A 27,998-nucleotide genomic window follows, 5' to 3' on the forward strand; every position below is an offset into this window, starting at 1 on the left:
GTGTAACTGTGCAGTTTAAAGCGGTATCGAAATATACCAGAGCACAAACTATGTTTGCACTGACACTGATTTCAAGCACACCACGACTAGGGGAGTCCTTGCTAGCAGTGGCTCCAGGTGTGCGGCATTTGGCATCCCGGGGGAGCACGGCTACGTTAGACACCCCCATCGCTAAAACAGAGACACCCACACACCTAAGCACGGCCACCGGCCTGGGCGGGGGCTCCGTCGCTCTCGCTCCGAGGTGCCGCTTCCCTCGGGAGCAGCAACCGAGCGGCCGGGAGGTGCCGCTGGGGATGGCGCCGGCGGGACAGACACGGGCTGCCACCGACCCCGCGTACGCCCAGGCGGAGATATCCCCACCGGCACTTCCAGGCCTCCGCGGGAGCCGCCGCCGCGGCTCGGAGAAGCGGCCGCCCCGCAAACTCTGCCCGGGGCGCTTCCCCGGGCCCCGGCCGGGGGCAGCCGCTTACCTCCGACACGAAACGCATCGCTCGCAATTAGAGGTTTGATGTGATACGGGAGCGCATGGTTTGCATTACGGAAGAAATGACCTGATAATCGCCCGGCAGCAGCGTGCAGATGTGCTAAGTGACTCCGGTCCCGCTCCCGGTCCCGCTCCCCGGTAGCATCTCCCGCTCCCCGGCGCCTTCGCTGCTCTCCTGCGCACAGAGGCTCGGTGGCCCCGGGCTGGCCACCGCAGGGCACCTCAGAGCGCGGAGGTTGGAGGGATAAACGTTGCTTTTGATCAAGGATCTCTGAAAAGCAGTAAAATACGTCAAATGCTTTCTGGTAACTGCCTGCAGTGTGAAATTCGAGGAGCTGAAATTTGGAAAGAGAGGAGGAAATAGTGTCAGCTAGGGGACAAGGTCACAAGTGAAAGAGGTGTGAATGTCCAGAGGTCCCCGGCGAAACCAGCGCTTCTGTGGCCGCCCCGCAGCCCCGCTCCCCCCGGGTCCACGCTCCGTCCCCGTCCCGCCGCACGGACGGCTCGGGCTCACCGGGACACTGCGAGGCGTCCTCAGGGGACGGGGGGGAACGGCGAGGCTGTGGCTGCACTCAAACGTTACCTTAGAGCCGCTGCAGTCGCTTCTGTAACCTGTCCCCATCCTCGTTTGCCAAGTTTTGTGAACAACAGACTATAATTTCTTTATAAACGCTTTTAATCATGCATCACCAAGCAAGCGTGTTTCGTTTAAGCAGTTACAAGAGGACAAAATCAAACTCGCTTGCAATATGAAACCTGAAAGAGCTGAAGGCTCCAGAAAGCCGAGGTTGGTTGCTTTTGCTTTCAGGCTGGCCAGCAGAGCGCAGTGGATGCAGCTGCTGGAGCTGTGGTGCTCTCCGAAGTTGCCCGCTCGCAGAGGGGTAACTGCTGTGGCTCTGCGTGCAGACACGTGAGTAAGAAACCTCTCGGCATCACCTTGTATGTTGTCTCCGCGACTTAGTAAAATTGTTTATGCTGGGATAGTAAGAGTTGACAACCCATCTTATGTGCTTTACCGTGACTTTAAATGAGTCAAGGACATTTAAAGTCTAGGGAAGGTCGTTGACAGATTTTCTTAGTTAAAATATTGCAGCATTTCCCATTAGCGTTATCTCCTGGAAATAGCATAAAGAGCACTACACAGCAGCTATTTAATTGACTGTCATTTTATAGAAGTTCTATTTCCCTTGGCAAATCCATCACGTTTAGGAAGAGAACCCATGCCAGAAAGTCTGTTTCCTTCCAGCTTTCATTAAAAAAAAAACAAAAACAAAAACAAAAACAAAAATAACTAGCCAACCAAACCACAACAACAAAAAACCCTAAAACCACACACACACAACCGAAAAAAAAACCCCAACAAAAAACCCACACCAAACCAACAACAAATGCTAGGACCAAGGGACCAAGACGCGTTTTGTGTCCAACGTAGTTCAGCTTTTCAGCACTGATTCAAACTTTAGGAATGTTTTGCGATAGAGTAGTTATGGTATAGAAAAGTGACAGAAGGTGCTGGACTCGGTGGAAGAGTGGATGATTTTCATGAAGCAACAGGATCTGGTACTCCAGCTAATGAGAAGTAGCAGTTTGTATTTTGTACATCAGAGAAAGAGGCCTCCGAGGGAGCAAACAGTGAGAGCTGTGCTGCTTTCAGTGGAGACAAGATCAAGGCCACAACAACCCACTGGCCAAGCTCCGTTACTCCTCCAGGGTGTGACTGAATCCTCACCTGGGTACAAGAAGAGGTGTGGTATCTATAGCTATACCACGGTACATTTAACCTACAGATCACACTTGGAAACAGTGGAAAGAGCGGGTGAAAGCATGTGACAGGCAGCTCGAACATGTACGGTCAGGTTCTGGATCCAGTTTTGGTTTTTCCTTTTCAAGATTTTTGTTGCAGTCCGAGTGCCAGCAGTGACTCGATTTTTTGATGATTTCCCCCTTGGTACTTCTCTACGGAGACTTGTCAGGAGGCAAGGCTTTGGGGAAATACAATTTCAAATGATTGGGACGTATTTACAGGCAACAGCAAGAGACTGGGATCATCTCGGTCCCCCTCCTGCTCCCAGTGCTGGTCTCTGCCCTGAAATGAGCTATTTTTGGAGCACCAGTATGCAGAGCATTTTTGCAGTTACACACAAAATAAAGGGATTTAAGAACAAAAGATTGTTATGGACAGTCAAACTGGAATGAGTTGGAAGGATACATTTAGGAAGTGGTTTCTTGGACACTAATTAGGACCATTTGCTTGGGGTTGCCATTATTTTCCTTTAAGACTGGAGGGCACGATAGATCAAATGATTTATATATCATTAACAATTCTTGTTAACCATAAGCAGGGTTGGGCTTTTCCATACTGATTACCGAGTAATGCAATAAGGACTTGTTTTATTTCTTCTGCAGTGTCCATATGAGCAAGTTAATGTGAAAGACGAGTCCAAAAAGAAGCGTTTCAACTCTTTTTTTTTTTTTTTTTTTTTTTTTTTAATGTTTGACTATTAGCTTTTTTCATTCTGCAAGAGCGGCTGCGAAACTGAAGCCCACCATCTCTTTGTGGCTTCCACTGCTGGAACACTGGCATTTGCTGTACCTGATCCTGGCTCCCAGTGAATGCATTTTAATTGTCATAAACCACGAACTGAACCATATGTGAACGTGTGTTTTCGACAGCGCATCATTGAATCCCTTTCCCTTTCTTTTGCGCTGCAGGTAACGGGCTACAATCACATAATACATTATTTTCACTTTAAAAGAAACTAAGAAAGGGAGCATATGCGATCTGTAAATCCCACGGGTGTATCTAATGTTACTTTTGTAAGCAACGTGATGGCCAAAAATCATTGATACCCAGGAGTTTGGGCTGTTGAGAGGGCGGGAGCGGCAGGGACGGACGGCGTTGTGTGTTGTGATGTGCGATGCTGTGGAGTGTGTTGTTTGCTGTGTGCTGTGGAGTGTGTTTCTGTGTGCTGTGTACTGTGGAGTGTGTTTCTGTGTGCTGTGGAGTGTGTTTCTGTGTGCTGTGTACTGTGGAGTGTGTTTCTGTGTGCTGTGGAGTGTGTTTCTGTGTGCTGTGTACTGTGGAGTGTGTTTCTGTGTGCTGTGGAGTGTGTTTCTGTGTGCTGTGTACTGTGGAGTGTGTTTCTGTGTGCCGTGGAGTGTGCTTCTGTGTGCTGTGGAGTGTGTTGCTGTGTGCTGTGGAGTGTGTTGCTGTGTGCTGCGGTGTGTGTTGCTGTGTTCTGTGTGCTGTGTGTGCACTGTGAGCACCGCTGAGTTCGGCTGCAGCTCCTCACCGGCACAGGCAGATGTCCGGGGTGGCGGAGCGCTCCCGCCGCGTACCGGGAAAATCCGCCCTTTGGGATAAGCCCATCCCCTTCGACTGCTCCGGAGGATGCTCCCATGTCTCTGCACAGTGAGCTCGGCCATGCCTAGGCACCAGCGCGGGGCCCAGCCTCGGAGCCCTCCCGAGGGGAGGCGGGGAAGCCGCCGCCGGGCCGGGCCGGGCTGCGGCGTTCCGCCGCGGGTCTCCGAGCCCCCCGGCCCCGGGAGATGACCCCTTCGCCTTGGGGCAGGGCCGAGGCGGCTCCCTGACACACTTGCTACCGGATTAAATCCCCGGCACTGAGGTGGGGGATGGGAGAAAGAAAGGCTCCACAGAATCACTTGGGTTCCTGAATAATTTAAATTCTTTGTATTTGATTGAGCATCGGTCTGTTTGGTACCCAAGTTTGTAAAAACCTTTGAAAGAAAAAAGAATTCTGTTTGCAAACATATTATGAAGTGTAACGCACACCACAGATATTCATGAGCACCCAGAAGGTACTGAGCACTCCTGTACGTTCGAGGCCTTTGCCAGGAGCTCCCACATCTTTGTTTCATTAACACAGAGCCCTCCTTTATTTCCTGCTAAAGTCACCAACATCCGGGCTGCTGTATTTATTGTCTCGCACGACTTCTCCCACAGATCTTCATTAAGGCTGAATGGCACTCACATAACATGTTCTATCATAGTGTCGATGAACTGCTGCACCCAGAAAACATTAACGAATCCCGAGCACAAAAGTATTCCTGAGATGAAGCCGGTCTGCTGTCCCTGCGGAGCTCTCTGCCAGCGGGGGGACTCGCAGGCGGTGGTGGCCTTCGGGACATCCCTATGCCTTCCGTGCAGCAGCTCCGTGATGGACCTTGGCTGGGAGGGTTTGGGGTTACCCGGGGAGACTGTAGTAAATAGAAAGGCTTGAGGGGAGGTATTTTTTTTTCTTTTTAGTGTTTTCAAAGGAAACAGCCAGTTTCATTTAGATGGGAAACTGTTGTCAGTTTCCTGGTGTCCCATTTTGATCCTTCCTCAGCTTGGGCTGAACGAAATGTCTTGAAACCTATTCCAAAAAGATGCTTGTACAGGCTTCCAGATGCTAAGATTTAGATCATTTGAACGTCAGCGCAGCCTTCTGGTAACAAAAAACATCCAAATGGATTTCATTTGTGTGTTAACATCCGTCAGATGGGAGAGTAGCACAGTTTAGAGCTAAAGTCTGTTTTCATCGTTTCAGCAACTGGGTCCACACGAACATCTCGTCTGGCAAGTCAGTAGGTTGAAGCTACACTGAACAGACTGAGTCCAAATATCTGAAATGACTCGGAATGGCTGTACTAACAAATACTAATTTAATGTATGAGGCTATTACTGCTCTTTATATAGCTTCGTGTGTGCATGCAAATAGGTGGAGAGGGGGGTCATTGCCGGGAGAGACAGCTCTGAACGGACCGAGGGAGCTGTGCGCCCCACAGCAGCAGGCGGGACCCGGTTCCGCGCCGCGGTACCGCCCGTGGGTCCGCGTTCCGTGCGCAGGAGCCGAGCATCGGTCCCTGATGCTGACCGAGCCCCGGCCCCCGCCGGCGTGCCGGGGTCCTGTCCCGGCTGTCTGTGCTGTGTGGGGAATTTGTAACGCACGGGCCGGTGCTGCTGCCGCGGCAGCAGTAATGAAATAAAGCATAGCATTAGTTAGGCGCGACGCAGCAGGTGGCTTATTATGAGCCTTGCATATTCCTCTGCCTCCTGCTCCCATCAGAGCGCTGGTAATTGGGGAAAAAAATATTTTAGGCGATTTAGAGAGTAAGAGGAGAAACGGGGCAGAGCCCGCGGCTGCGGCGTCCAGGGGGCCGGAGCCGGAGCCGGGCTGGGCTTCTCCCTCAAAGTCGCAGCAGTAACAACCGCGGTGATTATGATACTAATAATTCTTATTGTTGTACCTTGGCGCAGATGGCGGCTGCTCTCCCAGGGAGGTTAAGAAGACAGCAAGTCCCATGAAGGCCCCTCTCTCCCTGAGCTCTCAGCCTCTTCCCGGCACGCACAAACAGACGGATTCAGCTACCCCTGCCCCGGGGCTGCTCCCGCCTTTGCTCGGGATGGCTTTAAACTTCCTGGTCGCCAGCGGATCCAACGAAACCTTATTCTAAAAGCTCTCGCCATTCGAACCGTGGGAGCAAGACGGGTTTACAATGGCCCCGGAGCTGGCACAGCAAACCCTACGTGATGAGAGCTCATGGTCCCTGCCCTAAATCCACTCCTCCTGCAGAGACATACTCGGCTTTTAGGTTCTCCGCCAGAAGTACCCATACACACACCCCCCCCCCCGACCCACACCTTCCTGGCCGGTTTCTCTAGGTGAGCCGCTGCTGTTGGGTGGGATGTGCCCTTTGCTGCCCGCCCGCGTTCACGAGGACCACGGGCACGACCCGCCGCGGCGGCCCGGGCTGCCCACGCTCCCCACCCCTGCTCACGGAAGGGCGGGCGCGGGGCCTGCCCCCGCCGGCCGGGACGGAGCCCGGGGCGGGGAGAGGGGCTCCCGGTGCCACCGCGCTGTTCCCCGGCTGCTGCCGAGCTGCTGCCCCGCCGGCAGAGCCGGGGCAGACCGGGACCCGCCGCCGCCCTGCCCCGGGCGCACGGCCGGACCCCCACCCGCCGGTGCGCACCCCGGCGGGGAGCCAGCCCGCCCTGCTTCCTCCGCTCGCCGCCGGGGCTCCGCTGACAAACTCCGAGGAAGATCATTAGCATCCCTTACTTGTCTTTTTTTTTTTTTTTTTTTAGATAGATTACCAAGCTGGCCACGTAAACCTGAGGGTCACATGGCTCAGGGGAGAAGGACAGAAACTGTGGCAGGAGTAAAGAGGAACGGGTGAACAAAGCCAAAGCGAGAAGTCACCTCGTGTGGCTGCTGCAGTAACAGCTCCCTGGCCCCAAGGTCCTCGCAGTGAGCCCCTTCCTGCGAGAGCCGCTCCGCCGGGGCCGGCGGGAGGCGCGGCTGCAGCCCCTCCGCAGTCCGGCCGGGAGCCGGCTCCTGCCTCCCCGACGGCTCCCCGCTTCCCCCTGGGAGGGAGTACGAGAAATGACTCCCGACCCTATATTTTTCTATTGTTTTGAGCCGGTGGATCAATTGTCATCAGTATTGTCACCTAAGAAGCAATGATTCCGATTCATCTTGGCATCTGATTTTATTCTAATGGGTTAAATTGGGTTCACTTTTACAATTATCCCAGGTTTGACTGCGTAGTATTGTATGACAACTCACAGTTTCATCGGGTTTGGCAAAGCGAGGCTGCTCCATGAATCCATATATCATATCACATCAGATCAGGCTGAAGTTTGCTGTTTAGCGACTCCATTTGAGAGGATTTTTATGAAAGTGGGAAGGGTTGATGCAGTCCATGGCTGGTTCAGGGCGATTTGAAAAAAAATTGTGGAGAGATGGCAACAACCCGGGGTTTGCTGCTCAGCTGTGAATAAGCACAGCACGAAAAAACCGATGTGATGGGGAAACGCTCAGCTCTCTACAATATTTTTAACAGCCTCTCAGTCCTCGCCTTTTTTTAATTTCCTAATATGTTCTTTGCTTTATTAGTTTTATTTACAACCAGCTCCCCATTAACACCTCACCTGATTACTGAGGAGCTGAGACAGCTAATCAAGAAAATCCAGCAAAGCAGCCAAAATCGAGAGGTGGGATTTATTTTTTTGCTTTCATTCAGTCTTCTTCTTTATTTATTTATTTTGTTTTCGGAAATATTTCGAAACAAACAGAAAATAAAAGGCAGGTATCAGTGTATGTTGGCGAAAGGTCAGAGGTTAGAAATTCACGTCAGTTCTGTATCAGAGGCTATGTAGAGGGCGGGAAGAGAGAGGGAGAGAAGGGAGGAAAAAAAATCTTTCCACCAAGCAGCTTGTTTATTTTAATTAACATAGGGATCCTCTGCTAGGAGCAAGGAACAACCTCCATCTACTGGCTAGATCATTGCGTCTCCTCTCCATTCAAAACCCATCCCTCATCTCTCATTAAGGAGGGTACAATTTTGGAAGAAGCTTCTAAGGTCTCAAGGTAAGCTCCTGCATGAGTCTTTGCTAGCAATGCAGCTATGTGGACCTGACGGATGTAATTTGCAGGGTGTTTCTCTGGTGTTGTTTGTTTGGTTGGGATTTTTTTTTACCAACACAGAATGGTACTTTCCCCAGGTGTATTCGCAGATAACATTTCATGCATCTGTTTTAATCTAGAAAAATAGCTAATCATGGGAAGGCTGGGCCTTTCAGCTCAATTTTAAAAAATGTCCCTTTTTTTGTTCTTCTTTTGTTCTTTTTTTAATGGAATGGCTCCTTTCACCTGTCTGGGAATCCAGTCTGTAAGGGAGTCCTTTTCGGAAGCAGCAAAATACGATAATTTCCGATGGCTTAATTACAACCGGAGTGCAAATACGATTACAGTTAATACCAGACAACTAAGGAGTTGACAGTGCTGAGGTCCTGGGCGGTGAACAGTTTCGTGTTAGACAATAATCTGCCTCTCCTGCTTTCTTCTGGCTGTGTGATCACTTGTTTGTGGTCAGTCACAGCGCTTGGCTATGGAGATACGTGTTTGGGATTACTATGCAAAGCACCTAGTTGTTTCTTATTTAAATATCATCTCCCTAAGCAAATGAATACGTGTCTTAATGGACATGTTTTCAGATTACCGGGAGGTACAAGCACATTGGAGGTTTGGGGGTTTTTAATCCGATGCCGATTACGATTAAAGACAGCCTGCGCTTGTGTCCCTCGCACCGCCAGCCCCGCGCAGCCTGGCAGGGGAGGAGAGGGGCTGCTGCCCGAGTCTGGCTGCGATGCACCGGCTTTTAACATGTTCCTAACACAGCGATCCGAAAGTAGCTCTACGGCACACTCGAGAGGACTAAGGGGAGGAGAAAGATGGTGATGCTAAATATGTTGTATTTGACTCCGAAGTGGATTTTTAAATAATGTTGGGCTTTGAAAAGAAAAACATAAAATAAAATAAAAATAAATTTGAAAAATAAACCGCAACCTATTTGAATACTGAAAACGATATTAGCTACATTCGGTGCCACCGCCAAGAGCTGTAATTCTATTCAGATTTCCCTTCTTTGTGTCTAGATTGGTTGCAGTGCCCGCGGACTTTACAAAGAGATGAGGCTGATCATTAATAGCACTGTACTCCACCACAAGCTCGTAGAGCAGAAAATAGCGTTAGGATTTAAAAATAGACCTGGCTTTAACCACCCGACTCGCAGGCAACAGGATCGTAATCCTGTTGCTGTTATTACTACGGACATTAAATTTCTGGAAATGATTAAACTGGAAGTGTCTTGAAAAGTTCAGGTGCTGACGGAGAGGGTGTGAAGCTCTGGTGCCCTGCGGGGCGGGAGGCGGCTGGCCCGGGCAGTGCCCTGTGCCTGCAGCCGGACACGCCACGGCCTCAAATGCGGCAGGCGAAATCCAAACCATTTCTCCTCAAAGAACACCTCCTCCTCCCTACCCCCACCCCCCGCCTGAACACCCTCCCCTTTCTCCTAATTATTGTTGGTCAATTATTAATTTGCATATAGACCTTGTCCTAAATCCCCCGAACTAAACACAAGATCGTTCACGCTGTGATAGGCTTTAGCCCGTAGCCCGTGGCCAGGGAGAACGCGGGCTCGGTGGCAGAGCGGATCCCAGTGACCGCACGCTGAAATCTTCCCAGGGCACACGCTAATCGTGAAGGTGGAAGCGGCTCCAGACAGCGCCCGCGGAGCTGCGGGCAGGGGCTGCGGCGGGGCCAGCGGGATGTCCGCGGGAGCTCTCCAGCCCTGCGTGGGCAGGAAAACTCTGTACCTGTGGAAATCTCCACAGCGATGTATCTCCCCCCCCCCCCCCCCCCCCCCCCCCCCCATTAGCTTGGGGGGTTCGGGTAGAGCCTTACAGAAAGGAAAAGACCGAGAGCGCCTGTCATGTTACTAAAATATTCCGAATATTGCACATCAGATATTCTTCCCCAAATGCTGCGGCGAAAGGAGATAAAAGCACCCTGAGATGGGAAACTGCCGTTCACAGACAAAGTGCTAATGCCGATGGATTCATGAGGGACAGGCTCGTAGATTTGGATTTTAGATTCCCTGTCGTGTTCTTTGTGAGCTTTTCTCTCCCCTCCCCAAGCAAACCAGCAAAACTCTACGGAATCCCTCGTGTTATAATGGCAACCTCTCGCTACCAGCCTGCCTTAGAGCAGCAGAGCTCCAGTTCACAGCGAGGAATGCGATCTCAGGAACATTGAAATAGATTTACCTTGATCTCCTACAGGCCTTTTGGAAACGGAGAAGTCACGTTTGATGCTAGCAACAAACTTTTAGTGTCCCTTTAGGTAAGAAGTGGTCTGCCAGCATTAGGATGTTAATCAGAAAACGCCTTGGAAACCCCTGGCCTCCTTTACTGGAGCAGCAGTAGCTAGTAGCGTATCCTTAACCGTACCTGATGGAGCAGAAAGAAAGGACCCTCTAATTAATTAAGTGTGTCCAACCGGAGGAGGCTCAGTCATTTCTGAGTTTTGTTATGAGTCTGCCCAATTACTCCTAACGGCGCCGTCGAGCTAAGGTAGAGACGGGAATTTAACAAACAATATTTTCCGTGTCTCTGCCTCGGACCGATGCTTTGACGCCGCACCTGCAGAGTGTTTCGGTGAACCCGAGACAGCAAACGCGAGATAAGCGGGAGAAGAGGACAGCGGTGCCCGCACCCGGGGCACCCGAGGCGGGGGTACAGTCTGCTCGGGAGGCACAGGATCCCCACTTTAGCTCCCGAGGGAACTGGGCCTAGGGGCAGCCGGGGGCTTCCCCCAGACCCCTCCTCTCCCCACTCCCGGCTGGTATGATGAGTTTGAAGGTCCTCAGCCCGGCAGGGACACAGAGGGACGGCGGCGGCGGGGCTTCCGAGACGGGTCTGCGGGGCCAGCCCGGGCGGGCGGGGGTCGGCGAGTGGCTCTGCCTGGCACACGCCGGGGTGTCTTTGGCAACCCAAGAGCCACGGGAAATGCAGACCATTTCCTGGAGAGTAGATGCAACACGAAGCGGAGGCAGGGTGAGTTACCCCAACAACTCAACTGGATGGGAATACAGAAAAATTTCCTTCGAAGGGGAAAACACCCAGAACAAACCCTGAACGTGCCTGTAGAGTGGAAAGACTATATTGCAACGATTAGAAATAAACTCGTCTCCAAGGGAGATTTTTTGACCTGTGTCGACAGCCACCACTGTGATTCCCCGAGCCAGGCGGGCGCACGCCGGCGGTACCTGCCGGGCGCAGGGCGAGCGGGGCGATCCCTCCCGCGCAGGGCTTCGCCCCCGCCCGCAGAGCCGCGGCCCCTCCTTTCCCTTCCCTCCTCCCCGGCTCTCTCGACAAAGCCGCCGGCCCTGCAACCAGGCTGGCCCGGGCAGCGCAGCCCCGCGGGGGTGCCGGCCGCGCTCCCGCTCCCCAGCGGGGCTTGGGGCCAGAGGGAAGCACCTCCGCCCGTCTCCCGGAGCAGCCGGGGCGTCGCGGAGCGGAGACGGGAAGGAGGGGGTGGGGGAGGTTTGGGGATCCCGAGCGAACAACTCCCGTATCCCGGATTGAATCACCTTGTTTATTTTTCGTGATGTCTTATTGTGCTAATTGACTTGTTTTCTCCAAGGAAAGCCTATCTTTCCCTCCTCCTTCCCCACACATAGATTTTTTTTTTTTTTTCCCCGAACCAGGAGTGCTCTGCAGAAGTCTACGGCTTCTGGAGGGATCTGCCCTTTTTAAGGGAGATTCCCTCAGCCCTTTGAGTCTCGTTGGTTTTATAGCTATTACTCTCTTATTAAAACACACACATATACACAACGCATTGATTTCCATCCAAAAGGGCTAATTACATTACTTACAGTAAATAGCAGCCCTGCTGTCCAGGGTCTAGTGTGCCAACAGAGAAAAAAAATCCCGGCTTATTTCACTTGATTGACTTCATCTTTGTGTGAAATTGTGTTTTATGAGCTGTATTCTGGCACTCGCAGGAATGTAACAACATTCAATCTGCAAATAACATTAATTTTAGCTACTTAGGGGGAAAGAGAAGGGAGGAAACTGGCTGCCTGAATCTTGGGTTACATGGAAGAGGTGACTCGAGGAGCCCCTGAGGATGTCTCTGGGATGCTTTGGAAAGGAAGTGGGGGCTGGGGTACTTCTTTCACTAGTCGCACTACGGCTTGGTGTGGAGTGTCCCCCAGGGAGCAGGGAGCGCAGGACTGCCGCCAGGAAGATCCTTCAGTAGGGATCGAGGTGTCAGGAAACAGCCGGCAGCTGTTTCAGGGAAAGGCAAGGAAGAGTGGTGTGAAAAGTAAGTAGGAAAACGGGAAAAGGAGGGGAGGGAGAGCAGACAGAGAGATTAGCCAGGAAGGAATGCATTGCCCGGTCCCCTGCACACAATGATCGCTCGCAGTCCGCGGCCGGGGAGCGGGCGAGGGGAGAGAGTCCCGCCAGGGCGTCCCCGGGCCGGCCGGGGCTGGCCCCGCGGAGTGCCTGCGGAGGGGCCGCATCCTGCTGCGCGTACTGGCGGGGGCCCCGCGGGGCAGCAGGGGGGGCAGCGCCCCGGGAGGCGCTCGATCTGCCCGGGCCCCTCCTGCCTTCGAGGCTCCCTCCCGCCTCAGCACCCCTCCGCGGGTCCCGGGCCCGGGGAGCGCTCCGGCCATTCCGTCCCGCCTCGGCTGCCCCGCACCGGCGCTCCTCTTCCTTCTCCCGTTCCCGCGGCGGAGCCAGGCACGGCGGGGCCAGCCCGAGCGGCCGCCGAACGGAGGTTCCCGCGGCGCGGCCCGGGGAGAGCGGGGCCCCCGGGGGGAGAGCGGGGCCCCGGGCCACCCTGTCCCTCGCCAGGCGCCGTCTCCGCCAACTCCCGGGACTCCGTGTTTGGAGGAGGTAATAAATCCCACCCCACCCACAGCCCCGACCGTAATGTTTGTCACTGCTTGCCCATCACTAGGGGTTGAGAGGAGTATGACAGGTCTTTGTTGTCTGAATAAAAATCAGTGGCAGCTCAAGGGAGAGAACTCCTCCTACTAAATTATCAAAAATGGGCTGGCTTTAGTCTCTTAACAAATTGGACAGAGCTCCGGAAAGCAGCAGTCCCAAATCCAACCTACAGGCACTGGGAACTTTAAAGCAACCAGGGACTGCTGAAAATAGCACTTCTTTTTGCTTTCTTTGTATTCAAAACTATATCCTTTCCCGACTGATTCTACTGCCCCAGGTCCAAGTCTCTCCAGTCAGAAGCCCTAGCTCTCCAGAACAGTAACAGATCCTTTAGCTCGCTTTTATTATTTTATTTTTAAAACTAATTATTATTACATTTTCTCCCCCTTGTTTGTTTTCTGCACATCTTCAGGAAGCCCTCAGTGCTTGCGCGAAGAGAAGCTCCTATTGCAACCTCGCTGTGCGCCTCGGTGTAAACATTTTGGATGATCTAAAGACTCTGGGGTCTGTATATGGAAATAGTGGGGTGCAGAGCAGAAGAAAATACTTGTCCTTTCCGTCCCCCAGCCATGCTTTTCCACGGGATCTCCGGAGGCCACATCCAAGGAATCATGGAGGAGATGGAGAGGCGATCCAAGACCGAGTCCCGCCTGGCCAAAGGGGGACAGATGAACGGCCGAGAAACGGTAAGAAAGGAGCTGGCGCTCTTTGCAAGGGAATCCCTGCAAGCATGGACCCGCATCGGGACAGACCCTGACTTTGGGGAAGAGAAAGACGCTGCTTCCCTCTGCCCCTTCCCTGTCACCCCTTACTTGTGGAACCCTTTCCGAGGCTCCCTGTAAACCCACCCATAACGCTGGGTGCTGTGCTGGCCAGGCTCGATTATACATTTGTCTAAACCCTGTCGTTGCGTGCGCTCTCTGGAGTAACGGGGAAACTGCTTTAAATCGTAGCAGGGACGGGATTTCAGCCCTTGCGGCGGAGCAGCCTTTTGCCCCTGCTCGGCTGCCTGCGGCCGCTCTACCCCTGCGAGCAGGGCTGCAGCTGGAGCTCCCGAGGTGTGCTTTACTTTTATTCTGCGCTCCTGGCACCTCCTAAATTAAACCTCAAACCGCGACTGCTTACTTTTCACAACTGTCTTTGGTCTGAAGTGTGTGATTGATACAAAGAGGCTCCGCTCTCTCTGAGTGTTATGCCGGCCGACTACTTAGTTAGAAAGTAACATCTCCTCTTTCCTTAGTCTTCAGAAGTCTTCAGAAATGTACTAAGGGATGGCGGAGAAATCGAGTGTCACGCTGGGCTTTGTGCAAAGCGAGATCTCCCTTTCTCCAACTCGTAGGGCTTCCGCCGATCGCGCACAAGGCTCTGCACACAAAGTAACGGCCTGGAAAACTGCTTTAAGGCTTTGGGCCATAGGGTCCTTTACCACTTCTCTTAAATAAAGTCATGCCTTGTTACATGAGGATTTACAATGTAAATTTAATTCACCTTTCAATTGCTGCAAAAAGAAAAGGGGGCGAGGAACACAACTTCAGATTGAAAAATGAATGCGGAGTTGCCACTTTAAAACAGTTGTCACTTTAGAACAAGATGTTTTGGATTTTTTTCCCCCTGTTACTTTATCAGCAAACGCTACCCCAAGTTTCACGGCCGAGCTTTTGTCTCCGCCGTCCCTCCGTCTCCCTTTGTCCCGAGCGACACTCCTCGTGGGGAGCAGATCAATGGGAACTTGCAGAAGTTTACTGACAAAAAGATGCTGGTTTGAGCTGAAAACATCCCGCGCCAGCTTTCTGCCCACGTCCCTAGGGCCGGTGAGCGTTCATACTTGCTGCTCTTTACACCATCCACCTGTCTCCTTTCTCTTGCTTCTGTTTTAAAAGGCCTGTCTTTCTTTAGAGACGCGGTTGCGGCTCGTTTAAATACGGGTGCAAATTTGCCGTAGAATGAGTGCAAGCCTGAACCCTCTGCCATAAACTTTAGGAACAGCAAACCGGTATTTTTCTACTTTAAAATGTTGTTCCTGTGAATTGCTCTAAGATTAAAACGCTAAAGAAACGGGGAAGCCTCAGACTTTAAGTTCAGAACTTCAGAAAATAATGGGCTTTGCTTTTTTTACTGCGGCCTAATCCGTTGCCTTCACGTATAGAAAAGACATTAGATCGTTAGGAGAGGTTTACTGTGAATCGCGGTAAACACTTTGCTAGCGGGTCCCGGTTCCCCCTTAAACTTCCCGCCGGGAGCCAAGAGTTTGGTCCCAGAGAGCCGTGCCTTTGTACGAGCCCCGGGCCCTGCGCAGGACCCGTCCCCAGCCCGGCCTGCCTGCCTGTCTTTCTCTCCCTGTCTCATCCCTTGTGGTGTGGTTGTTTTGCAGAACATGCCCCCCATGAGCCCCGAGAAGCCTGCTTTGTGTGCTGGTTGTGGAGGGAAGATCTCAGACAGATATTACCTGCTGGCTGTTGACAAACAATGGCACCTCAGGTGTCTTAAGTGCTGTGAATGTAAACTGGCTTTGGAGTCAGAACTCACCTGCTTTGCCAAGGACGGCAGTATTTACTGCAAGGAGGATTACTACAGGTACAGCAATCAGTCCCCATGGGTTTAAAACACATCCCCTCAAAAGGCACTGTGAACCGAAACGCTCTTTTCTCCACACAGGCTTTCAAAGGTAGCTTTTCGCAGTCAGCTATTCCTCAACCCTGTAAACGCGTCCCCTCAGAAAAGTCTCGCACGTTTCAGAACTGCACGGGCCGTCAGGGGACGCGCTGATTGAGCATGTGTGGCGGTGCACAAACAGGCGAAGGCTCTCCCGCTGCTCGGCGGTTTCCCTCCGTAAAGACCCGACCAAAATTTCCCTCTGCCCGCAGCTTGCCGGTTTCCCCGAGGGCCGGAGCCCGCCGCCCCCGCCCAGCCCCGCGGCCGGGCCCGGGAGCGGGCCCCGCTTGTCCGTGTGTTGCAGCTGTCCGGCTGGTCAGCGCCTCGCGGCTCTTCTCGTCTTGACAGGAATGCCAGGAGAGCGGGGACCGATTCCCCGCGCTCCGGCCTGCCTGGCCCCCTGCTCACGGGCAGCGGCAGGGCTTTCGCCAAAGTCCTGAGAGAATAGCTCAGCTCGGCGGAGAGTGCGAGGCGCTCACACTGGGACCCCGGAATCGGCTCCCTGAGGATGTCCCGACACTAGGCGGGCCAGGGGCCACAGCCGGTGGCACGGGCCGTCCTGGGGCCGGGGGGGCGCGACCCCGTCGAGGACAGGCTCCCTCACGTGGCCGGGAGGGAAGGCGGGAGGCACCGGGTCAAGCTCTGCCTTTGCCGTTCTAGTTGATGCCCACTTTTCTGTTTCCTTCAGAAGGTTCTCCGTGCAGAGATGTGCCCGCTGCCACCTTGGGATCTCAGCCTCCGAAATGGTCATGAGAGCCAGGGAATCGGTTTATCACCTGAGCTGCTTCACCTGCACCACGTGCAACAAGACTCTGACCACGGGCGACCACTTTGGCATGAAGGACAACCTGGTTTACTGCAGGGCCCACTTCGAGTCCCTTTTGCAAGGAGAATACCCCCCTCAGCTGAGCTACACCGAGCTGGCTGCCAAGAGCGGAGGGCTGGCCCTGCCTTACTTCAACGGCACTGGCACGGTCCAGAAGGGGAGGCCCAGGAAACGAAAGAGCCCTGCCTTGGGAGTGGACATCGTCAGCTACAACTCAGGTGGGAAACACACGCCGAGTCTGCCTCCCGCTCCCCCGAACAGAGCATTCTTCCCCTCAGCCAGGCAGTGCGTGAGTAACTCAGCCAGGCCAAATCTTGCTTAACCATTGGAAAATCAAACAAACAGCCCTCTGAGGGTTGGAGCGTTTGCAGGAAAGCTAACAGCAGCCCTCCTCAAAGGCTGTCTTTGCCTATTAATGTCAAACACCCAAACTTAGCCACTTCCCAGGGTAAAAAAAAAAAAAAAAAAAAAAAAAAAAAAAAAAATCCCAACCCAACCCCAAAACCACATAGCTCTTTCTCTGTTGGAATCTCAGAGATACAGTTATCATTATTTATATTTGATTAGCTAAAAGCATTTCACCACTTAAACCTCAATTTAGGAGTAACCAAATGAATCAGAGAAAAAAGAATTAAAGTTATATATGGTTCCTACAACACCAATGTAGTATGCACATATCGATTTCTATATTGAATTTACAGTGATTAATTCTTCAGGCTGAATAATTTTGTTTTACTGACTCATAAATGATCAAACTGTACAAGAGGTCAACGAGTAAATGTTGTTCCCTGTAACTAGACCCTAACAAATGTAATTAATGAGAACGGTTTCTGTTCTCTCAACAGTAGGAAAGGAACAAGTGTTGCCCTGTATTAAATATCCTCTCTAACTCCAGTACTTGAGTACCCAAACCGTGTATGAAGAGTGCTAGCGGCCAGAGGTGAAGGAGTTTCAGGTATGACCAAGCAGTTGAGGCAGAGCTTCATTAGATAAAAGACGAAAGCAGTAAGGGTAAATACGAATCAGCAAACTCCCGACTCCAAAATTATTTTAGAGAAACTTAAGCTTCCGATGGACGGTAACAGAGGAAAGAAAGCCGTGGGCAGCAAGAGTGATGCAAGGTGTGCTTCCCCGTGAAGTGTGGAGCCGTCCCGGCTGGGGCAGGGAGCCGGGGGCTCCGGGCCCAGGGCTGCGGACCGCTGGCCCCACCGGGGAGCCGGGAGAGGGGTCAGGGCCTCCCCTTCCGACAATGGCGGGTCGGTAACAGCGTACCGCTCTCGGCCCGGAGCTCTCTCCCGTCCACCAAGTTCAACCCGCTGCCACTGAGATCCATAAGGAATCTTCCACCGCCCCCCTGCCCTCCCCATCCCTCCCCCGGCACCTCCTCTGGGGCCGCTCGTGAAACGGGCTTTAGCTGGGAACCGGGGAGCTGTGCAAGGCGATTTCATCTCCTCTGATGCGTAGACCTTGGAGCCAGGGTAATCACTGCGCTAATTGTTCCTTGTTAATTGAAGATGACATTGGAATCCCTGGCTACGGAGCTGCTTCCAATCAATCCTGAAAGCTGCTAAAGAAAAGGGAACCTGTAGCGCAGCCAGGATTCATTCAGCCCCAGCTTCCAACGGTGGATTTCCCGTCCACCCGCGCTCCTCTCTGGTCTCTATCCCTGGTCCACACAGCATCACCCGAATCCCCAGATTCCTAAAGGGAAATATTTCTAGGGACAACTTAGCGTTAGAATTAGAATCAGAAGTTAGGGCAGGATGAAGAGTTGTGGATCTGATAAAGCACCCCTTAAACTTCAGATCAGGACTCAAGAGAGACATTTGTGAACACTGATGTAATTTTTGTGTACTAGTCTTAAAACTACCCTTCTTTACAACAACGGGCCATATAAGATGGACCACTGACTCCAAATCAGATTAAAAAGCACCACCCATTATGAAAATACAGCTCACTGCATTGAGAAACTCACAGAATCCTCCGGGCAACGGGGAGAAAAAAACCAAACCAAAACAAATCAGCAAACGCTCTGATGCATTGGACTCAGGCTAGATGGCTGAGAAATTTGTTCTGTTAGGGCCGTGATTTTATTTTCTTTTATAAATATTATCTAGCAATGTCCAGGGTTGACACATGGTCTCGAGAAAGTTTGCAGCCAAACCATGCATCCGGTGCAAACGGCTCCAGCCCATTGACCCACTGTGCTGCAGATCCAGGAGGAGGAAAGCGAATGTGGAACAGCTACGAAATGAGTTGCAGTAGATGAAATCGCTTCTTGAGAGAAAAAAAAAAAAGTCTCTAACTAATTGGCAGCCACTTCCCTACACACATTTTTCGTTCCCTGCCCTGTGACTCAGTAACTGCTCTTGCACGTAATCATTTACAAAGGGCAAGCAGTCCGCAGGAATTAAACGTCGGATACCCGGCTGCCTCCTTCCGAGAGAGGAGCGGGGCCCCGCAGCCCCGGCAGCGGCGGGCGGGCGGTGTCCGGGCAGGGTGGCCCCGGGGGATGGCGCGGCGCGGTGCCCCGGCCGGGGACAGCCCTGCCCCGCACATCGCCCCCGCGCCGGCGTGTACCGAGCCGGGACCGCGCTCCGCAGCCGCGCCCGCAGCTCCCCGCCCGCGGCTCTCTCGGCGCTCCGGGGCTGGGGGCACCCCGGCTGTGACCTCCCCAGTAAGTCAAGTACCTTCCCAAACAGTCCCAGCAGCGGTGTCCATACCCCTGTGCCAAGCCACTACGGAAAACGACCCCGAGTTTTAAAAACGAAACTCCGATGGAGCCAACAACTTCACCCAGCTGAGCATGAGCATGTGTGTATTCACAGCCATCCAGCAGGCCCTGGCTTAGATTTGTGTGCACATTATGTTTCAGGGGAGCTGAGCCCTGGTCCAGAATGGAAAATCAGACTCTGCTGCAGGATCTACAACAGCTTTTCTATTCTGTATTTTGTTTGCTAGTTTAATTTCTTTTTCTCAGCTCCTCGGTAGTAAAGTGAAAACACAACAATAAATAACTCAAAATGTTATGAGGTAGAAGTCACTCATACTTGTGAGCTGCCTGGAATTAATGTGAAAAATGGAAGAAACTATTCAAAAGTACTTAAAACATTCAAGGCTTTCTCTATATTACATCTTATATCACATAATTAATATGTATTTTGAGGGAAACTGTGTTGACTTACAGCTTACAGGATATAGAAATGAGATGGTGAAGAAGATTTCCCTAGGAAAATATTTTACACAGCTGTTCCTCAAAGAGCTGTTTACTTTATTTCATTATATGTGTGTGTGTGTGTGTGTGTGTGTGAAAAACTATGAAGAGCTCATCTGAAGAGTTCTTGGCAATAAGAAACAAACTGTTCTAGCTCTTTTGAAAGCAAAAATTAAACAACCCTCCAATCCTGCTGCAAAGAAATGAGCAATGTCTTGCCTGACTTCTTGCTTTCCCTTAGTTCTCCTGGAGATAGTGTAAAACTCTGCCCTATGATGTGGCCAAACCAAGTGTTACAACACTGTTTTGCTTATGTAAAACAGAGAGTGTAATCATTATATAAACTAGGATTGTCTGAAGATTCTTGGAACCCTCTTCTCATTTTCTCTTGAAAATAAAATCCAAAATAAAGTAGACCATTGACACAAAAAAAAGGACAAAAAAAAAGTAGAGTACAGAAACAAAGGCAGTAAGCAGGACAGAGGAGCCTGAGGAAGTTTGTGTTGCTGCTGTAAGCCTGAGCGACCCAAGGAAAATAACACAAACAAGCAGCTTGCAACTCTGAAGTAAAACCTGAGGACTGAATTCTGGTACTCCGATATATGTCAGCTCATAAGTTACAGCCCACGCAGTTTGACTGAAGGCAGTGTGATTGCTTGTGAAAACAAGTAGTAAATACAATCTGAATCTGGTCTGAAATTGTTTTTAAGGCAACTTTCAACTCCTGGTCTTTTCAGAAGTGTCAGCTTACTTTGTTTGAAAGTACAGATATACTTCTTACCAAGACTAGGAGCAAAGCTAGCTATAATTAAATATTCACCTGATTTTCTGTCAAAGCGTTGTCTTACCAGCATCTGTTCATGCTGACTTGTCTTATAATTCAAAAGAGAAAACACCTTCAAGAAGCTTTTTATTTTCCTGTGGTTTCAAGTTGCTTTGCCTCTGTTTTCAGCACTGCCTACATCAGTCTCTCTGTATTCTGTGCTTTCCCTCTTTCTCTTCTCTCTCTCTGTCAATTAGAAATGGGGATCAGCTAGGCCTTGTAAATAATCCAGTAACTACTGGAAAGCAGTTCAAAAATCAAAAAGAGCAACTAATGAAACTCAGTCGAATTTACAGACCTTCTGAAACATTTTTAATTAGCTCTTCTTTAATTAATATTCCCTGCTATGATGACACCATTAATTTTCTCCTGTGTGACTGAGCTATCTTTATAAAATGAGATCCTAGAAATGGCTAACCCTTTTTGTTTAGGCTGAAAAGCACAGACGCTTTTTTTTTTTTTTTTTTTTTTTTTTTTCTGAAAAAAATATACTGTGATATATTTCTGTGATATATACTGTGATTTATTTCTCCAATATGAAGAAATGGTGCCACTGTCCCCAAACAGCTGCAACTCTTGTGTACAATTCACACCCATAAAAGTGTAATCTGAAACAAACCTTCATAGACACTTTGAAAATACTGAATCAGAAAAAGCAGAGAAACTCTTTTTAAGTTTTGAGCCCCTAGCTGCTTGCTTGCAGAAATGTCCTAAACCAGTACCAGCTAAGGGCTACTGCTGATTGTGGCTGGGGGACTGGATCAAGTCTGGATGCAACTGCTTCCTAGATATGTTTTACAGATGAAGGGCTTTGAGCAGTTCATATAAACTCCCAGGCAGAGTCCAAAAGCATTTATTTTATTAGCAAAAAAGTCAGCTTTCTTGATGAACTGTCATAACAAACTTTCCTGCTGTACATCTCTTTTTATAGGTGCTTGTGATTTGGGGGAAAAGCTCAGGAACATTCAAAACACTGGTTTGACCTTTACTCTTCTCTCAAGCTAAGAATGTTTCAATGAGTGAGATTTCAAAATCTGAATGAGATTTCAAATGACTCTTTGAGCGCCCAAAGCAAAACCATCACCACAGGGAAAAGATTTATTTGAAATAAATGCCAAAGGAGAGAGAACTTTCTAAGTCTGCCCTTAGTAGGTACAGGCCTGGGGGTCATAGCATGTTATAAGAACAGGAAATGATAATGTTCTAGATCTTTTTTGGTCTAATTTAATTATCACATCTGTACTTATCCTTGTACCTTCTTCCTTCCTTCCTTCCTGCCTTCCTTCCTTCCTTCCTGCCTTCCTGCCTTCCTTCCTGCCTGCCTTCCTGCCTGCCTGCCTGCCTTCCTGCCTGCCTTCCTGCCTGCCTTCCTGCCTGCCTTCCTGCCTTCCTGCCTTCCTTGCTTCCTTCCTGCCTTCCTTCCTGCCTTCCCTCCTGCCTTCCTGCCTTCCTTCCTGCCTTCCCTCTCTCCCTCCCTCTCAAGATTTTTACCTTTATTGATCATTTCCATTGATCAACCCTTTACTGCATCATTTACATGATGCATGGCCTCTAACTCCTTGTTCCACTTTGTTTATTCAACAGGTTGTAATGAGAATGAGGCAGATCACCTGGACAGAGACCAGCAGCCTTATCCCCCATCCCAGAAAACAAAGCGCATGCGTACCTCCTTCAAACACCACCAGCTTCGTACCATGAAGTCCTATTTTGCTATCAACCACAACCCAGATGCCAAGGACCTCAAGCAGCTTGCCCAGAAAACAGGCCTGACCAAGAGAGTTCTGCAGGTAAGAAGCCACATCACAGACTTGACAGAATTTTCCCCTGCTAGTCAATAGTCTTTCCCTTATGTGTAACAATAGCAATATACATAGAAAAGTACTTTTTCTGGGTGTGTCCCTAGTGGGTGTGCAGAGGGGTATACTATTACGTGGCAGGAGTGCCAAATGTGTGCCTTATTGCCCCAAGGCAGCCAAACACTAAACTGTGGTTTATGATTAGCTGCATCCTCAACATGAGGAAAATGTCTTCAGAGTCCACCCACCCGGTAGATATCCTGGGATCTGTGGTCTCTCTGTGGTGATTGCACTAAGGATAAAGGTGGCAAATCTACTGATTTTATGGGTGAAGCCTTTGGGCTCCCCTGAAGGAGTTAATGTGGCCCTTCAGTAAGCAGATCCCTGATGTGTTTGAAGCAAGCTTTGACCAATATGATCCTCCAGGACCAGCTGGCTCCCCCTCTCAATGCTTGTTAGACAACTGTTTTTCTTAAGGGCCTACATAGTCAAAAGGCACTTCCCTGTGAAGGACAACCTAGCAAATTATGTTAAAAATCCCTATATGGTGTGTGATAGCTCAGTGAAGTTAAAACGAGGTGTGTATTACATGCAGAGTGCCAAAGAAGGGCAGCGAGTGAGGTAGAAGGAGAATCTATTAGCGGCAATTCCTTGTCTGTGTTACATGTCACCTAAACCACTGCCAGTGAACCTCACAGAACAGAAAGATTAGATGACCCATATCAACAGTCTGTATGACAGGGATGGTGTAATTACCCCTCCTTTGTCTTCAGCCTTTTCAAATAATCAAGGCAAACTTTCAGCCTTGGCAAAAGTCTGCTCACTCACCCTTTTCCTCAATCTTTATGTGTCTTGACCCCAAAGCTACACCCAACCCCAGAAACACTACGTGGCCATCAAGAAAGTTGCTTTCTTTAGGTAAGCGAGCAAACAGAGTTTTCTCGAGGCTGCACTCTGAGGTCTGTGAGCACCTGTAGCACTGAGCCTGTACACAGAGGGTCAGTACCACCAGTAGCAGAAAAGATATAGAATGACTTAGGTGATGTGCCATGCAAAATCAAACATCAAAAATGACTTAAAAAAGCAAGAACAAAGACAAAAAATAAGCAAAGCAAAACAAGCATCGGTAAAGAAATCCATTGGGATTGGTTTGCAGGTTTGGTTTCAAAACGCAAGAGCCAAATTCAGAAGGAACCTTTTGCGGCAGGAGAATGGGGGTGTCGATAAAGCTGACGGCACCTCGCTCCCGGCACCGCCCTCAGCAGACAGCGGCGCACTCACTCCACCCGGCACTGCGACCACTTTAACAGACCTGACCAATCCCACTATCACTGTAGTGACATCAGTGACCTCTAACTTGGACAGCCACGAATCCGGGAGCCCCTCACAAACTACCTTAACGAACCTTTTCTAACATTTCATTTTTTTTTTTTTTATTCTTACTCTTCATTATTATTATTATTATAATTATTATAATTATTATTATTATTTTCAAGCCTTTTTTTTAAAAAAAAAAGAAAACAACAAACAAACCCACAAAATATTTGGGAAAATAAACAGCTCGATGTGTAGCATCTGCAGCCACCTGGCAAATGAGTTTGAAGTAACATGTTGCTATAATAAATGAACATTTATTGTTGTTAAATTGTACTCAAATTCTTTAAATTTATCAAATGACTGAAGAGAAGGTTATGAATCATTCTAATAAGTGCCTCTTAAAATTGTATGTTACTTATTTCCAGAACCTTGAAAAAAATTCGTTGTTACCACCCCCCCCCAAAAAAAAGAAGATTCTATTCCTCTTTGATAACCAGATAAAAAGCATTTTAATTATAGCCAAAAGAATGCTGCTTCAGGATTGTATGTTCACTTACAGCATTTAAGAACCACAAATTTAATTTTATTTTTATAATACATCCAAAAGTTTTGTATGATTTATTTTTTAAATGTTGAAAAATAATACAAGAGGAATTAAACTAATCCTGGAAACAGTCAGACTGCAAGTACCAGTGCTCTTTCCTTAATGCATTAGTCGCAAGCCTGCTCCTTGCTGAGCACTGGGGAGTCTCACTGGGATAGCTAAACGCTCCTCTGCCAGTTCTTCACCCATCTGGGACGTCCTTGGCCACCACTGAAAGCCATGCCTGGATGGAGGACTTGGGGAGAGACCAGTGATGAGAGCATGTGTGGGTGAAGATGGCAGGACCAGGCTGTTGGTTGTGCCCTGCACACTAAGGAGGCAAGATCTGGAAAAAAGCCTCCAGAGTGAGCTCACTCCTATAAGGATGTCATTAAAGCAAAAATAGCAAAGTAACAATGCAAGTGGAGAGTCCTACTGATCTGAAATGTTGCCTAGGAAGGGGTTTTAATTTTTGTCTGTCAAGCAGCTCTGAAGTTTTGTAATTAAAAAAGATAAAAATTGCAGTTCGCTACACGGCTTCAATGCCGTACCTTTAAAGCAAACAGGAGATTGCCCAGTTACTTTAGTGGGCACAAAAATAATTTTCAAGAAGGTGTATGCATGCGTACTATTCAAATGAACTTTTGATAAATCCTACTTTTTTTTTTTTTCAGGGAAAATGGAAATAAGCAAAATATAATTTATTAAGATGTTTAAGGAAAAAAATTTCAGTACAATTTATTCATTACTATTTTGAATTTACTTTAGATGTTTCCTGAGATTGTATCAGACACTTTGTTTAACACAGGAACTTAAAATCTTTAGTTCATTAATATCTCTAATGTATACTTTAACTTTTTAAACTTTATATAAAAGAAAAATATGTTAGCAAAAATCATACAAAACCAGGAATTGGCAGTGAATAACTTCGAAGCCGATAAACTCAGAAGCCTTGTGGATGCTGATCTGAATACATTTCTTAGTTTACAATAGTGATCTTTCTTTTTTTAGTTTTATTTAAGCTAAAAGTCTGAATGGTCTGGGCAGTGGTGAATGTTCATTTGTATCCTTTTATTGTAGTTGAACACCAATTAGATTGTGGAGAGTCTCAGAAACAAAAACGAACAAAAACCAGTCAAGATCTATGTCTTGCTTTTAGTGGATTGTTAAGAATAACTTTGCACATATACCCCACTTTTTAGACACCATCAAATCTCTTTTTGGTGGTCAAAGTGGCTATTTAATATATTTTAAAGGTGTCCTTTTTGGCTGTATAAATGTGTGGTTACATATTGACAGTTCACTGCCCACATTAAAGTGCATTATTGTAATTTTTGCTCAGGGTTTTTAGAAAATTAGCACAGAAAAGTAGCTTATTTTTAAAAAAGATGACGGAAGAGATGTTAACACTGTAATAGAAGAAAGGTGTGTTTGCCATTATATATTTAGCAAGTATGGTTATCATCTTCTACGGATATTGAATCTTGACTTTTCCTATTTCTATTACCTTATGGGCATTTACCACTAACCAGACCAAAAGACCTTGGTAAGGCTGAGATCTTTATTAATACACTTTTACAGGTAAAAATATTGATACTTATAAATTTTGTTCTTTGACAGAACAATATATGGTACTAGAGATCTACTTTATTAAGTAGACTAATTAAAACTCAGTTCTACTATGTGCCTTATGATATACCTTGGGAGTAAGTTTGTGAAAAATCAGGATATATGTGTTGTTTGTTAAATTAACTGTTTTAAGCCCTTTTGACACCTCACTAGTTTTGTACTGTTTTACCTCTTATTTCTGAAACTCTTTTTATGGTGTATCCTGTTAGAGGGGACAAACATGTCATAGAAAGCAGTTGTGCACTCTTTCAGATATAGTTGATAAATCCAATAATCTTATATATTGAGCTTCGTGTTTATAGTACAGTAAGTGGTCTAGCAAAATTGTCCATGTTTCTTTGTTTATTGATAAATGCATTGTATAGAAACTATTTCCCCTAAATATTTATGGACCAAACAATTGTGATATATCCTATTAAATTTGTGTGAATAAACCATTTTGAATCTAAGGAGTTTTATTTCCCATCAGTTTTTTGTTGGGTTTTTTTTTTTGGTTTGGGGTTTTTTTTTGTTTCTTTTTAAAAATTTAAGGTCTACATGTACCTGTGTGTCTCTTTGCTTTTACAGTACCGCTGAACAATTGGTATTAAACACAGAAACACGGCCTTTTAAATATTTTCAAGTACGGTTCCTTCTTAGGTTTTCAATTTCTTCATATTCAATGTATATGCTACTGCTGGTGCAATTTAGACTTTAGCCTTTTAACCTCCTTTTTTGAACATGCAAAGTAATGCCCCACTGATTTGATACTGAAACCCTGTCTTAGCCCTCTAAAAAAGCCAGAAAACTAGGAGCTAAAGTAATTGCATGACAAATATAACCTAAATAGTATGATGAAATGAATCCAGATTTAATGCTAGGTATATTGAGCACAAAATAGAATTGCAGACCCTGAAAAGCCAGGTTGCTCTGTAGTTTAATAAATTGTCACTATGATTTCTTTCAGGGAGAACAAATCATGGGGCATTACAGCCAAACATCCCGACGTTTGAAAATTCCCTAAAGTATTAAAAGAAGGGGAAAAGTTTGATCGGAAATCCACTGCAGTGAAGACAAAGACAATATTAGGTTATGATAATCATACATTTAAAAATCTATTGAGCCAAAAAATAAAAATAAAAGACTCGATGTCATTTCCTGAATGTTAACAAAACATATGTTATTTTATGGTGTCTAATTAACAGAACTGAAGGCTTCAACAAATTGTGTGGTATCAAAAACAAATTTAGAGAAACTATGTATAAAACCAGAGCAACCTGGCAGCAATCTACCCAGCCCATATTCGAAGAAAACTTTTCTTTTTTTAAAAAAAATCACATTTGTCAAGCACAAGTACTTGTAAAATAAAACCTGAGTGCATTCATTCCACTTGCTTGCTAATGTGTACTAGTCATATCTGTTAAATGGATTTTTGTAAATTCAAGAACTTTTCACTCATCCGAGATCATAGGAATCAAAACCCAGTAACTTTAGTACTATTGTTTCCGAATTATTTTTTTTTAAATGAGACAACTCTGCATGCACTTTTCCATCTGTCACATATAGTGTACATTTCTGTATGATGAATTTCTCTTTGATGTTTCTTGTATAATACCTTTCATTAATAAACATTTTATTTGACGCAAACATAGTTAACTTTATGTAAACACATAGCTAATTGTTCCAACTAATTTAAACTTTTCTTTTGAAAGGAAGCAGTACAGTGCAGTTCCAATATGCTATATATATATCTAAAATCAAAAAGAACGAAGTAGCAATACTATTGCACAGTGTAAAATTATTTCCTTTGGTATTAATTTTTAAATTTTTTAACTTCTTGTATAAAACTGACATGTTTTAAAAAGAAATTCCTGTCTGCATTGACAATAAAACAATCCCCAAATTCTTCATCAATATAAGAAAACATGAGCAGTACAGTGTGTAAAATCCTCAGTGACTTTAGAGTACAAGGATATAGTTTGTGTGTCCCTGAGCTGTTTACATGGTCACTATGCAATGAGCAAGTTTGCTACATAGAGTTGGTCCTAAGATTCCGAGTCCAAATCCCAGATGATTTTTACAAGCCAACAAGCAAGTGTAACAATAACCAATTCTTAGTAATGAGGTTTTGTAACTGTTGAGCAACTATTTGCAGAAAGATTTTTTAAAATATATTCCTATTTAGCTGTATAGCCAAAGCATATGTTAAACAAATTAACATATAAAAGACTTGCCAGAAAATCTTTCATTAAGATGACATTTTTATTATATACTAATGAACCCTATGTAAACAATGTAACTTTTATGAATGATGGACATTAAATATTTCACTTACGTGTATCCTCAGCATTTTGCATGTTTTCTTAAACCTTTCCAGTTTCAGAATTCTAA

The 27,998-nt window shown here is 47.7% G+C and overlaps 3 protein-coding genes and 1 long non-coding RNA gene across 13 annotated transcripts in view; 3 read left to right on the forward strand and 1 right to left on the reverse strand.

The window, feature by feature from the left end:
• Window positions 1-891: 891 nt before the first annotated feature.
• C9H1orf53 (chromosome 9 C1orf53 homolog) lies at window positions 892-3,251 on the forward strand. The gene is made up of 3 exons (XM_032118252.1): window positions 892-1,094; window positions 1,259-1,397; window positions 2,894-3,251. The coding sequence occupies exons 1-3, from the start codon at window positions 892-894 to the stop codon at window positions 2,990-2,992; spliced, it is 441 nt and encodes a 146-aa protein (XP_031974143.1). The 3' UTR covers window positions 2,993-3,251.
• Window positions 3,252-5,808: 2,557 nt separating this feature from the next.
• Window positions 5,809-27,953, forward strand: LHX9 (LIM homeobox 9). 9 transcript variants are annotated; one of them, XM_032117246.1, is made up of 9 exons: window positions 5,809-6,152; window positions 7,387-7,484; window positions 7,728-7,860; window positions 13,201-13,260; window positions 13,356-13,474; window positions 15,160-15,362; window positions 16,129-16,484; window positions 21,888-22,090; window positions 23,256-27,947. In XM_032117246.1, exons 5-9 carry the CDS (start codon window positions 13,358-13,360, stop codon window positions 23,511-23,513), a joined length of 1,137 nt encoding a protein of 378 aa, XP_031973137.1. In that variant the 5' UTR covers window positions 5,809-6,152; window positions 7,387-7,484; window positions 7,728-7,860; window positions 13,201-13,260; window positions 13,356-13,357; the 3' UTR covers window positions 23,514-27,947. The 9 variants fall into 9 exon arrangements, with proteins under 9 accessions (XP_031973137.1, XP_031973138.1, XP_031973134.1 ...); XM_032117247.1 differs by lacking the exon at window positions 13,201-13,260; XM_032117243.1 differs by lacking the exon at window positions 5,809-6,152 and having other exon boundaries at window positions 7,367-7,484; window positions 13,201-13,474.
• Window positions 11,877-12,902, forward strand: LOC116447754 (translation initiation factor IF-2-like). The gene has a single exon (XM_032117256.1). The coding sequence runs from the start codon at window positions 12,248-12,250 to the stop codon at window positions 12,803-12,805; it is 558 nt and encodes a 185-aa protein (XP_031973147.1). The 5' UTR covers window positions 11,877-12,247; the 3' UTR covers window positions 12,806-12,902.
• LOC116447755 overlaps window positions 27,907-27,998 on the reverse strand; it is a 41,434-nt gene continuing 41,342 nt past the window's right edge. For both annotated transcript variants that reach the window (XR_004241682.1, XR_004241681.1), the window contains one exon: window positions 27,907-27,994. This is a non-coding gene — a long non-coding RNA (uncharacterized LOC116447755). The remainder of the gene's footprint in view (window positions 27,995-27,998) is intronic.

Source organism: Corvus moneduloides, chromosome 9 (genome assembly GCF_009650955.1).
Source record: "Corvus moneduloides isolate bCorMon1 chromosome 9, bCorMon1.pri, whole genome shotgun sequence".
NCBI classification, from domain to species: Eukaryota; Metazoa; Chordata; class Aves; order Passeriformes; family Corvidae; genus Corvus; species Corvus moneduloides.